The sequence below is a fragment of the Stenella coeruleoalba genome (genome assembly GCF_951394435.1).
Source record: "Stenella coeruleoalba genome assembly, chromosome: 13".
Lineage (NCBI taxonomy): Eukaryota > Metazoa > Chordata > Mammalia > Artiodactyla > Delphinidae > Stenella > Stenella coeruleoalba.
In genome coordinates, this window is record NC_137159.1 from 27,641,075 (window position 1) to 27,653,878 (window position 12,804).

The 12,804-nt window shown below is 44.3% G+C and overlaps 1 protein-coding gene across 1 annotated transcript in view; it reads left to right on the top strand.

Moving 5' to 3' along the window:
- Window positions 1–964: 964 nt before the first annotated feature.
- LOC307195801 (uncharacterized protein) overlaps window positions 965–12,804 on the top strand; it is a gene marked incomplete at its 5' end in the record, with an annotated part of 31,430 nt that continues 19,590 nt past the window's right edge. The window contains 4 exons of the mRNA XM_079940282.1: window positions 965–1,069; window positions 4,240–4,348; window positions 4,484–4,798; window positions 11,375–11,465. Of these exons, the coding sequence (XP_079796408.1) occupies window positions 965–1,069; window positions 4,240–4,348; window positions 4,484–4,798; window positions 11,375–11,465 (620 nt within the window). The remainder of the gene's footprint in view (window positions 1,070–4,239; window positions 4,349–4,483; window positions 4,799–11,374; window positions 11,466–12,804) is intronic.

The following is a 12,804-nucleotide window of genomic DNA, read 5'->3' on the forward strand; positions in this document are numbered from 1 at the left end:
AGAGCGCGCCGTAGCTCCCCGCGCTCTTTATCCTGAAGGCTGGCTTGGACTCCAGGGGTGCGGGGTTTGGTCAGCCTTCTTCGCTCATTTCCACCCTGGAGATCCTGCCGAATCCCTCCCACCTCACCCGAGGAGGTACTTTCCCTGCTTGATTCATTTCGCTTCCATCTCTCCCCTGTCCGCGCTCCACTCCATCCGGCTTGACGTTCTGGATTTATGGCCCCATTGACAAGAAACAGTCTCCGAAAAACAAGGCGATGATTTAAATGGGTTTGCATTCGAGTGAAATACGGTTCCAAAACAGGCTTGTAAAAGTGCCGGGCTCCTGTGAGAGCCACCTAGGCGCAAGGAATATGAAAGATGAGAAGACGCCTAGAAACTAGGCATTTCTCAACTCCCCAGCTTCCCTGCCCCAAGCCGCCCGACAAGCTGCAGCTGCCTTGGAAAATTTCGAGAAGCGCTTAGGGAGGCAGTTCTTAAACCGAAGGCTAGGTCTTCACCTACATTTGGACGTGAATTGCCCATTTCGCTCGGGTTGGATTTCCCGACCTGTAACCTGTCTCTGCGAGGGCATGGGGCGGAAGGCGTGGGGACTGTCCTCAAGCGGGGAGAAGCCACCGGCAGACGTGCCCCCAGGTGATTTGCTCTGGGCAGTTGTTTGCACCGTCTAAACTGCCTTTGCGATCCGGCCACTGGCAGGAGCCGGGCGATCAGCTTTCTACTCCTGCCAGCTCAGAGCCCGGAGGTGAGCTCATGCTAACTGCGAAACACAATCGCTTTCTCTGCACCCACCCTGTGCCCATCCTTTCCCACGACCTCCCTAACGCAGCCCCCAACCCCAGTGCTGGGTTTTGAGGACGATTCTCAGAGCCAGACAAGAAGGCGCCTGGAGGGAGGCAGTAGGGTGCGCTGAGCAAGGCCGGGCGGTCCTCTAGCTCCGGGTGCAGGTGGGCAACGGCGGAAGATGCGAGGACGGCGGATCGGGCCAGCTGAGCCGTGGGCGGTGCTGCAGTGCTCTCTCACCGCCTGCTCCCGCAGCCTCGGCCCCACGGCTCCTGTGCCGCCCTGGGTATAGATGGATGGCTTCTGGATGAAGAAATTAAGTTTCAGGGTCTGCGTGACTATGGATTCTCTTGTTTCTCTGTCTTTCTTCCTGTGTGTCTCTCTCCTTGTGTCTCTTCTCCCTGCTTTTTTTTTTTTTGTCTCTCTGTTTTTATGTTCTCCTTCTCAATTTCTGCCTCTCTTTTCCTTCTCTACCCCTGTATCCAAGTTTTTTGTTCATCTCTGTCTTGAAGTGATCCTTTCCTAATGCACAGCTCTCTCCCTGCCTGGTAGGACCCGAGCTCAGTTAGTCCCTTCTCCAGATGTTCTGGCTGACCCTTATACTCCCCGTAGCTAAAAAGTTGGCTCCCTCTCAAGTGCCTTTCCTGAAGCATGTTGGGTTTCTGGAGGGGACTCCTTGTGATTCAAGCTGTCACTACATCAGCACCCAGGAGTATGAAGTTTGCGTTTGTGCCAGAAGGAGGGGTGACTGTCTAAAGCTGCAGCCTGGTATGGCCCCTCTGAGCCTCTGAGCATCTCTAGCACCTCTTGAGTATGCCACCATGGAGATCTCTAGATGTTTGCAAGGCCAAAAGTGCTTCTGGGCAGCCTTCACTTTGAGGTAATGCTTTCAGGAAGAGCCTGGGTTGTTGTAAGCAAAACCCAGAAGCACTTCCTTTACCTCTGAGCTTAAACTAGAGAACCTGAGGAGGCAGCGCTGCAGGGAGGATGAGGCCAGAGGTCACCTGAGAACCACAGGGGCAACTCACAGTATTTTTACTGGAGCTCTGGGGGTTGAAGGCGCATTTGCTCTTTGACATTTTAAAAATTCTTTTGGTGCCTTCACTTGGAGCTTGGGCAGTACTGCAGAGGGACCTGCCTGTCGAAAAAAGAGTGAAATCTTATAGAGTCAAGAGAGAGCTTGCCGACTAGGCTGAAGGCTTGTGTTTGCTGAAAAAGATTCCAGGGGGAGCAGATTCCTTCTCTGGTGTGTGGATCTGAGGCACTTGCAAGAAAAGAGAACGCTTGCCTTACGCTTAGTTCCCCCGTTCCCTGGGCTGGGAAGGAAAGGAACTGAATGCCAACATTAGCAGTGTGGGTTGGGACCAAAACCATTCAGAGAAAACACTGTCATTTTCCTTTAATTTGCAAATTGCAGCTATTCATGTTGGATTGAACAGCTGAGGGAAAAGAGCCCCCAGTTTTCACCTGCATTTATTGAGAAGAGGCTGGTAGTAGGAGGGATGCACCAACTTGTAGCTTGTGCTGCAAGCTGGATATAAGCTTGGTGTGAGCATCCTGGTTAACCACTGCCCACGTTCAAATATACAGAGATAGATTCCAACAATCTCTTCCCGTAGCCTTATTTTTGCGTGTGATCTTAGAAGCTCCTGGCATGTAAGTCCAGTCCCCAGTTTCCCAGCCTCTGTAAACCTGCAAAATGAATAGAGAGAATAGTGGAACACAGACCCACTGTTCAAAGACACAGTCACTTTAGGGAAAGAAGAAAAGAACGGGTAGGTGAATCTTCTCTGGGATTGCAGGGTTCAGCTCAATGAAGACTGTCCTGTATAAAAGAAACTCCTCTAAATGGTTGAATTCTTAGCTCTCCAGAGATCTGAGTTTTCTTTTCCCCAGTCCCTGTGGGTTGCTGTGGGGAATGTGCCAAACCTATCATTTGAGATAAAAATTTATGGTGAGGTAAGCTTCTAGGCTGGGGGAAGGAAGACTTAGTGACTGAAATGGGGGATGCTAAGCACTGGGGGGCAAGAAGGAACAAGGAGATAGTAATGGATGTAACAAATGCTGCAGCTGCCAGCAAAGCCTGGATTGAAGTTCCTTCCTGAAAATGAGGACCCGGGCAAGAATGACCACTCAGATGTAAACAGTGTCTCTGACTGGGCATTCTCATCTGCCTGCCGGTGGGCCAGAGCTGAGCAAGTCCTTTCTCTCCTCTGTATGCACACTGAATTGGTTAGTAAGTGACATGTCAGAGGACAGGAATCATATTCAGTGGATCTTTCAAATCCAGGAGTTTGAGGCTAATGAAATTAGTGTGTGGCCAGGGCTGTGCCAACTAGAATTAAGTCACTGCAGCCACCCTGCAATGCATTTTCAGCCTGAAGGGAGCATCAGGGAGGAATTTCGGGAGATTTGTTTCTGAGCCTGTACAAAATAATACTCTCCTAATGCTAAGAAAGATTAAATGTAAATTAATATTGACTACGAGTAACATATTTAAAAAATAATCGCCGAGTGGGGGATGGCTTAAAGTGGAGAGATTATATAACGTGGTGTCCAAAGAATAAATCTCCCCTGACCACTGTTTCATGGGCTGTAAGTAAGATATATTACAATGGAAATTAATGGGAACGTTTTTAGTCAAGGCTTCTCTGCTATTGACTTGAGAGCAAACACTCTGAGAGTATAAATTACTCTTGCTATGTGCTGACTCTGAATGAACAATATTTCATGTGCAGTGACATGGTCTAAGCTATAGACTTGGAATCGAATGGCATCTGTTTCAATTGTTTTGTTCTCTCAAGAGCAACTAGATAGAAAAAAGTGGTCAGTTTGACCCTTGTGGGAGCATCTAAACCTGTGTCCCTCATCTAAACCTGTGTCCCTCATCTAAACCTGTGTCCCTCATACCATAAATGAAATACATTTGTAAATTTGTAAGTGCTTTCCTTCTGTTCACTGATGCTTGAGTATAATCTCAAACTTTGGGAGCAACACTTTATACATAAGTACTTGGTTTTCTTCCTTTCTTCTTTCTCTTTCTCCTCCCTCTGTTTCTCTCTCTCTCTTTCTCCATCTTATGTAATTGGATAGAACTGGGCACCTAGGATGATGTGGTGTTACATTTTGTAATGTAAATGTAATGTACATTTTGTAATGTAAATGTAAATGTAAATTACTTTTACATTTTACATTTACATTTACGTTTTCTGTCATTTACATTTCATTTACTGTGTTTCAGCAAATTTACCTAACAGATGGTGAGTGGGCAATTTTTAAAGGGGCATTTTTTAAAAGAGCGGAGAGGGAAGGAATTAGAGACAGGCACATACTATATTTGAAGTTACCTCCACGTGTATTTTATGTATGTATACCCATACAATTAAGAAGTCTTCGGATGTTTTATCTTCAAGAATAATTCAGATAATGGATTACTTGAATATCATAAACATTTAGGGTTTAACAGATTTGTTACATATAGACGTTGTATCATGGATTGAAAAGACCGTAGCCAGCGGGCAGCGGCGGGCGGAACGACCGAGGGGCGGCGCGGGCTGCGCGGCGGGTGCGGGGGTCCGTGCTTCCTCGTGGTGCAGGGCTGGGGTTCGCCGGAGACGCCGGGTTGCTCCGCGTTGCCAGGTTACCGAGCGCGTGCCCCGCGCCCGCTCTTCCGCCCGGGCCGCCCTCGGCGCTGCCTGAGCCGTGGTGCGGGCTGCGCGGGGCGTCGGTTCCGCGGAAGCCTGGGTAGGGCGCTGCGTGCGGGACTCTCGTCGCTCGTGGACGGGGCGCGAGCGCGCGGGGGACGTAGGGCCCCGACCTGGGGCTCCCCGGCGCTCCGGCTCCGCTCAGGGCGCCCGCTCAGGGGCCTCCGGCGCGAGGCCCCCTTTCTGGTCAAGATGGCGGCGCCCAGGCGGGCCGCGCCGAGGTGAGCTGGAGCTGGGCCCGGAGAGGGACGAGTCTGCCACGCCCAGGACTTGGACCCCGGGCTGGTCTCCAGTCTCCCGGGGAGCGGCGGGTGAGTGGGCGCGGCCGCGCGTAGGTCCTTCTCGTGGGGTGGTCAGCTCTCCGTGCGTCCGCAGACTTCTTTCCTCTGATAGTCAGCTCTGGGGTGGCCCAGGTTGGAGGCGAGGGTGCTTGATTGGGGAAACCTGAGGGGTTTAAGGACTCTGTTGGGATCGTTTCAGACCCCAGCAAGAAGCTGAGCAAGTTTCCTCCTGACTCTCTTCCCGGCTAAGTTTTCTCCCTTCTCTGACGACGCTAGGTTTTCTGAATCACTTTGTTACCCGGGGGGATACAGTTGGTGGTTCTGACCGTGGAACGTAGGACCCGGCGCGGGGAAGCCTGAGCTGGTTCTAGTTACTTTGTTTGCAAAGCACTTGTCTTGTCTTTGGAATCTTTGTGTATGTAACCAACGTTGGGAAGAGCCAGCGTTTTCTCCTCCACAACGCTGCGAGGGGTAACTTTATACGTAAGAAACAAGTGGGCGTTCACATCCATCTCTTTTCCAACCACTGAGCCTTGGTTGTGTTTCCTTTCTTTAAGTTTGTCTCGTTTTGAAGTGATAACAAAAACAAACAAAAAAGACCATAGCCAATTACACAAAGTATATTCTAGTCTCAGTCCTGCCATTAATTAGCTATGTTACCTTAAGTCATGTAAGTTTTCTAGGCCTCATTTTTCTCATGTGATGTTTTTTCTTTGCAAAAGTATAGTTTCTAGAAGTCTCTAATCTCTGTGTCATAGTTCAGCTTGGAGAAAACCTGTTCTTATCCAAACTCCGTGACATTGTATTTCCAGCTCCAACTTTGGACTTTGAGTGAGTTGGGGGCAACTTTTTAAGGGTATTTTCACACAGCTTTTTTAGTTAATATCTGTCTAGCTGACTTGTCATACTCAGACTTTCTCCCATATTCTTTTACCAGTGTGTTCCTTAGTCATATATATGAAGGCTGTTGTGGGAAAAATGACCTCCTGGGTCAGCTTACTGCATGGTCATCGACACAGGGCAGGGAGTAAGATTCGGTGGATTTTACAGAAGCAGATACAGGTTTCATTATCCATGTCCTCTCCCCTTTCATCTTAACAAAAACAGCAGGCTTTTCTTGGAGAACTGCCAGATAATGCCATCCTGCCTCCTCACGGCCCCCCCCCCCCCCCCCCCGCCCCCGGGGATGAGTCTCCAGGGACTGAACTCCAGTAAAGCAGGTGATTGGCTCATGGGTAGGCATCTGACCTCGGCTAAGTCTGTCAGACTCCTCCCCAGGACTTTTCTCTCAGAGAAAAATGGAAGAATTGTCTTTTCTCTCTGGAATTTCTAAGCTGGGGAGATACGACTCTGGGACTCCCAGTTACCATCCAGCACAAGAAGAGACTTTCTGTAAAATAAAGTCTTGCAGAGGTAAGCAGGGCTGAGCGATGGAGAGAGAGCTGGAACCCTGCTGATACTCTGGAACTTCCAGATCCAACTGTATCTGAATATGGCTGCATCCCTGAATTTCTAGTACTTGTTTGTTGAGGTGGTTGTTGTTGTTTGGTTTTTGTTTTTAAATTTCCTTTGACTATTTTGAATTTGTTTTCAGCCATGTGCATTTGAAAGCATCATAGCTAAAAGAGCTAATTTCCTACATTAATGTCAGGTTTGCTGAGTGGCATTCCTTAAGTGAAAAATAATATCCGCTATTTTCTTTAAATAAAATCCTTCTAGCTCAGGTTTGAGATATTCAAAACTCTGCCTCCTACCCCCCTCTTTTCCAACATTTACTATATCACCTTGAAGCATTTGTGACCACATCTTTCCCATCTAGACGCAGTTGAGAGAGAGAGCAAAGACTTCTGATATAAACTGCAACCTATACGCCTCCTACCTGGAAGCTTTAGAACATACTTGATTCTTGTCATTAAAGCAAATCTTTTGTTGTTGTCTCCAGGGCACAGAAGCATTTTCATGGCATAATGGAGTACAAAGTACATTAAGCCTAACTCTACTTCTCACCCTCTTTTACTTTAAATAGGCAGAAAAGAACAATCCCAAACACATTTTCCCAACAAATAAAATACATATACGATTATGTTTAGAAGACGTTTATGCAACATATAGTTAGACTGATTAATTAATGGACCTTTCGCCAATTGGCACAGTAAATATGTATGTTCAATGTGCTTAATTAAAAAGAAGGCAATAACATATTTTTACAGGTTAATTATCGGAGAAGAGTATTGTGCCAGCACACTTGATGCTACAGTATTTCATGTTTGACAGGTAATCTTCTTTCAATTATATTTACTGCTAAATGTTTCTTGGATCAAGCTATTAAATTATAAGGTCAAAAGTAAAATGGTATGAAATTACAATGATAAAGGGACACATATCCCACTTTATGAGAATAGAAGTTCTAATTTCTTTTCAATACTACTAGTAGTGACCACAGTACTAATTTGAGCCCTTACTGTGAGCCACTGTGCCCATATACATTTAGTTCTTACAGTAGTTCTGCAAAGGGCATGTAATAATCCACACTGTAAAGCTGAAGAAAGTGCTTCTCATAGCTGAAAGTCACATAGCTGGTGAGTGGCAAAGTCTAGATTCAAACTTAGAGTCGTCTGACAATGCCCAGGTTGTTGACCACTATGTACACTGCTCAATTGTTGCACCAATAAAGAAGTGCTTGAAATAATTATAGATTTGCCTACCCTGAAACTGCAGTGATTTAAAGACATCAAAGTTGCCAGTTGCTTAACCACATCTACTTACAGTAAGAAATTACATTTTATTTCATTTCTAAAACAAGATTAATTCTGCAGGCCCATAGAAACTTGAGCACACAAATCCTACCTCCAAATGAAAGATGCTTGTTTTCCACTATTCAACAGATGGCCCTGTACAGAGGCAATAAACATATAGTAGAATCTTCATTCAAATAAATGAGAAGAGAGGTTTCTTCTTGTCCTGATTCAGTGCCCATCATTATGGATTATGATGGCTCTTCCCAAACTTTACTTCATTCACTCCACTCTTTCTACAAAACTCCCGTAATGGAATCCATCATTCAGATACATGTGCAAAGCGAAAGGACTGTATTAATACAGTTGCTGAAAGTCAAGTTGATAGAGCTCAGGAAGTACATCCTAATAAATGCAACATTAATGTTTGTGTGGGCCTTGGAGTGAGGGGTAGAAGAATTTTCAGTTTAATGGAATATTTTGCCTCTTGCTATGAAAGTGTGGCTGAATAGTCTTGTAATTGGTCATTTACAGAATCCTCCATCTCTAGGTTTCATGCTTTCTTTACTCTGCAGCTGTTGATTCCTTCTCTTGTTCTGGATGGAAGATAGCAACGAAGCCACTTCAAAGGGCTCAGCCTGCCTTTTTGTGTTATTGTTTAGATGAAGATATTTCCATTTATTAAAGCACACTATTTAAACATTTTTATCATGTTTCAAACTTGACTGTGTTCTGAAGGTATGAGCACAGGCAGACATAATGGGGGATGTTTTCCAGGAGAGAACATAGACCATACCCTTATCAAAGGAATTATCAGAATTTTCATGTATGGATTGAGAATCAAATTCTGGAGTTAGACCTGAATTTAAATTCATACTCACAACTTATTACCAGTCTCACCTTGATCAAACGGTTACCACACTTCTCATCAATTTCCTTATCTTTGAAAGCGGAATAAGAGAAGTATGCCTGGTGGAGTTACACATAAAGCTCATCTGATAGAATATTCATAAGGATTTTGCACAAAATATACATGGAAATATTTTAGCACCGAGTTTAGCATGCGATTCGTCTTCGATACATTTAAGAGCTATTATTTTATTATTATTATGCTATCATTAAATATCACTATTACTTATATGTCATTATTGCTAAAATTGCTGTAAAACTACCGCAGTAACCCATGATGAATTCCCCTCTTCTGTTTCCTTTGTTTAAATGGAAAATATATATATAAATCTAGACAGAGAACACGTTAGTGATCCTGTTCAGTGGAGTGAGAATTTCCATGGCACTGATTAAAACAAATCCTGAATTGCATGGACTTAAGATAGCAGAGAGGGGCTTCCCTGGTGGCGCAGTTGTTGAGAGTTCGTGACCCGATCCGGGAAGATCCCACATGCTGCGGAGCGGCTGGGCCTGTGAGCCATGGCTGCTGAGCCTGCGCGTCCGGAGCCTGTGCTCCGCAACGGGAGAGGCTGCAACAGTGAGAGGCCCACGTACCGCAAAGAAGAAAAAAAGGATAGCAGAGAGGCTAAGAGATTTGAAGTTAGATACCCCCAAGTGTGAATTCTACTGTGACCCTCTTCTAGCTCTAGAACCTTGAGGAAGTTACCTAAACTTTCTGAGCTTTACTACTAGTTTCCTCATCTGTATCTTTTTCAGGACTATTTATCAAGGATCTTCCTGTTCTCTACGCTTGGACGTATCACTGAATAAATTAGACAAGAGCCTTTGCCTGCGTGCTCCTTCTTGCATGCTTTCTCCCTCCTTACACTCTCGTGTGGAAACGGATGTTATAAATAAATTCTATGCTTTGTCACAAGTTGATGGGCGCCACGGGATAAGGAAAAGGATGTGAAGCTCACTGAAGAGGCTTGGGTTGGGAGTGCTGGAGGAGTGTACAGGTAGGTTCTGATTTTAAATAGGGTAGTCAGGGTGGATTTTGTAAGTTGACATTTGAGCAAAGACTTGAAGTGAGGGAGTTGTCAGAATGTATGATGGGGAGACCACTCCCTGGGAGCAAGAATAACCAGTCCCAAAACTCTAAGGCAGAAATATGCCGGGCAGCTTGGAGGAATATCAAGGAGGCCACCCTGGCTGACTTAGTCAGTGGGGAGGAAGAGACAGCAGGACGGCTGGAGGTCGGATATGTGATGGGATGGATTGGGTAAGTCCTGGGAGGCCATCACATGCATTGTGTCTTTTACTCTAAATGTAGGCAGCCAGGGGCAGGATTTTAGCCGAGGTGTGGCATGAACTGTCTCTTGTTTGAAAAGCATAACTCTATCTGTGGCCTTGAGGATGTGGGGAGAGAGTGGAGTCAGGGAGAATCTCGGGAGGCGACTACAGGATCCTCGAGGTCTATGTTGGTGGCCTGCACCAGGCTGCTAGCGGCTGGTAATTCTCAGAAGTGGCACATTGGGAAGGTTGTGACAGCATTTCGTGGTAGATTGAGTGCAAGAATGGAAAGGAAGAGGGGGTCAAGGGTGAATTCGAGATTTAGGGCCTGGGGAACTGGAAAGGTGTGATTACTGTCCCCTAAGATGGAAAAAGTTTGGGGTAGAGCATGTTTGGGGGATTAAAGACCAGTTTTGGAGGTATAAGATTTGAGACGTTTTCGTGACGTCCAAGTAGAGATGCTGAGTACACAGTTGGATACACAAGTCTGCAGTTCTGAAGAAAGGTCTAAACTAGAGATACACTTTAATACAATGGAGATATTAAGAATAATTACATGGAAGCGCTATTTTAAAGATAAAATGAAGTAATGCAATTAGCACTCTGTCTTCTCAAAACATTTAATAACTGTTAGCTAAAATAATTACCTGAAATGAAAAAATACCTATAGTTTGTTTTGTTGTTTGCAGTAAAAGTGAAGAAAATGTCACAATTATTTTAATAGTATTTGTGACACAGTAGTTTTAGTTAAGACACCATGACTACAAACATTTACAATAAACCTTTCAGTCTCCTACTTTTCACTCTGATAGGGTACTTGGAACCATATTTTGTAAGGTTTAAGTTAGTTGTCATAGGGTACCTCTTTAATTAGAAGTAATTCTGAACTGTCTAGTTCCATGCAGTTTTATATACATATATGTATAATTATTATTTTATGATTTATCAAACTCAGTTGAAAATTTGCATCACTGATATACATTAGAATTTAAGCATTTGCCCAGGTATTCAAGGAAAAAAATGTACTTGTCTTGTAATTTCCATAGGGGTACTTACTTTCACATCTTCCCTTCACTTTGCAATCGAAAACATGGCAGGGGAAATATTATCTTACTGGTCTTTGAGTTCCCCTTAGCTATCTGCAAGTCCTTAAACAGCCTTTGTGGCTTAACCAAAATTCTCTTCCATCTTCATTCCGCTAACAGATATTGGTCTAAGCATGTACTTATACTAAAAAATGCATGACCACGTTGTCTCTACACATCTATAATTTTATGTTAACACTATCATTATGTAAGCTATACTTTAATTGTAATTATAACAGATTTTATGTCAACACACATCCATTTCTAGTGTTCATCTGGTGTTCAAGGGGAGAGCAGCATGTCGTAAATTTTATCAAAATATAACATCTGGAGAATAGAACAGAGGGTAATTGTGTAATTCTGTATTCACTCTAATTAAGTTCAGTGGAGTTGGCATAATAGAATTAAGATGAAAAAAAAAAAAGACATTGTGGTACCATGGCTCCCTCTCCTAACACACCCTTTTCGTATCCGAGAGCAGAGACTCAGCACCTTTCTGTACAGAAATGGAGACAGGAAGAGGCCAGAGGATGAATGACAGGCCCGAATGAGGTGGAACTTTGAAGAGCAACATGGAAATGAAATACTTCTTTTGTATTTGGTAGGTGGGGAAAATGTACCAGCGTGTATGCCTACTGGGACCACGTTTTCCAGAACAGTTAAGCCCAGTGTCAACTATGCTGTCCCACCTTCCTCGTAAGTAGGAACATACTGTTACTTGAATCTTTGCTTCCTGTTTCTGGATACCTGGTTGAGAAGATTATCACAGGAACTGCATCTTGTTAGCCAATACACTGTTTTGAAATGATTGACACTCACTGAAGAGTGGCAACTCCAAGCTTGCTCTCTCTTGATCTTGGACTATTTAAGTCTGGAGCGCAGGAGTGGGTTATGGGGAAAGACCATTGGAATTCTCATGTCTTCAGCATAATGGTTATAGCATAATGGTTAGGAGTGTAGGTGCTGGTTCAAATCTCTGCTTTCCACTTGCTAACCATATGAGCTTGGGCAATTTACCTGATTACCTGAACCTCAATACTCCTGCCTATAAAATGATGTTAATAATATTTCATCCCCATAGACTTGTTTTCAATGTTAAAATGAAGTCACTTACACCAAGCACTTAATACAATGCCTAGAGCATAGTAAAGTCTACTATTATTACTATTACTACTACTATTATTATTATTACTATCACGATGCCAGGTGCTATTTTTCCTATGCCTTATTCCATTATCTTCTGCCCTGTCCCCCCATTTCTGTCTTGTTTCTGTACAAGGGTAGGTTTGTCACAGAGCATTTTCTTTCCCTAGTGTCTGACTCTTAGTCATCAAGGTGACTGGTCCACGACCCGGCATTCACTGCTGCTCGTTGAAGCAACCCATTTTGAGAAGGGGAGTTGGATATTGATGCCAAGTTGGGTCAAGGAGAGAGAATTTTCTCTCTTCTGCACTCAGAGAGCTAAGTGAAATATTCAGGCCTCAGAAGGAGAATCAGGCAAAGGGCAACATGCTTAATTTCATACCTTAGTGATTAAGAACAAGTCAGACAGGCTGGATTTGAACTCATTTCCGTCATGTACTGACAACGGGATCTTAGGTGCTTTTGTAACCCGTCTGAGGCTCAGTCAACATCTGAAAGAGACGAATAACATTGTCAGGACCTAGCGTATAGCCTCGTTGTAATAAGTGAGTAAATCCTTTTAAAACGTTCAGCACGTTGTTTGGCATATAAACACTTAATAAAATTTAGCTTCTTTGACTACTACCGCTGCTAATATTATTAAGTAGCTGAGCAGATCCGAGGCCCATTTTTTTCTTAGATTGCACATAATCATTTGGACAACCAGCTCACATTGATCAACCGTTGCTTATATATAAACCCCCATGAACCCAGAGGTGCTTTAACTCTCTCCCAGTCAGAGCCTGTTCTGGGGGCAGAAGCAACACCGGCACTACCCCCGTCATCTTTGCCTTTATTGTCACTACACTCGCCTGCCGTACTGAGCACTTTCTGTTTGCCAGGCACCAAATTT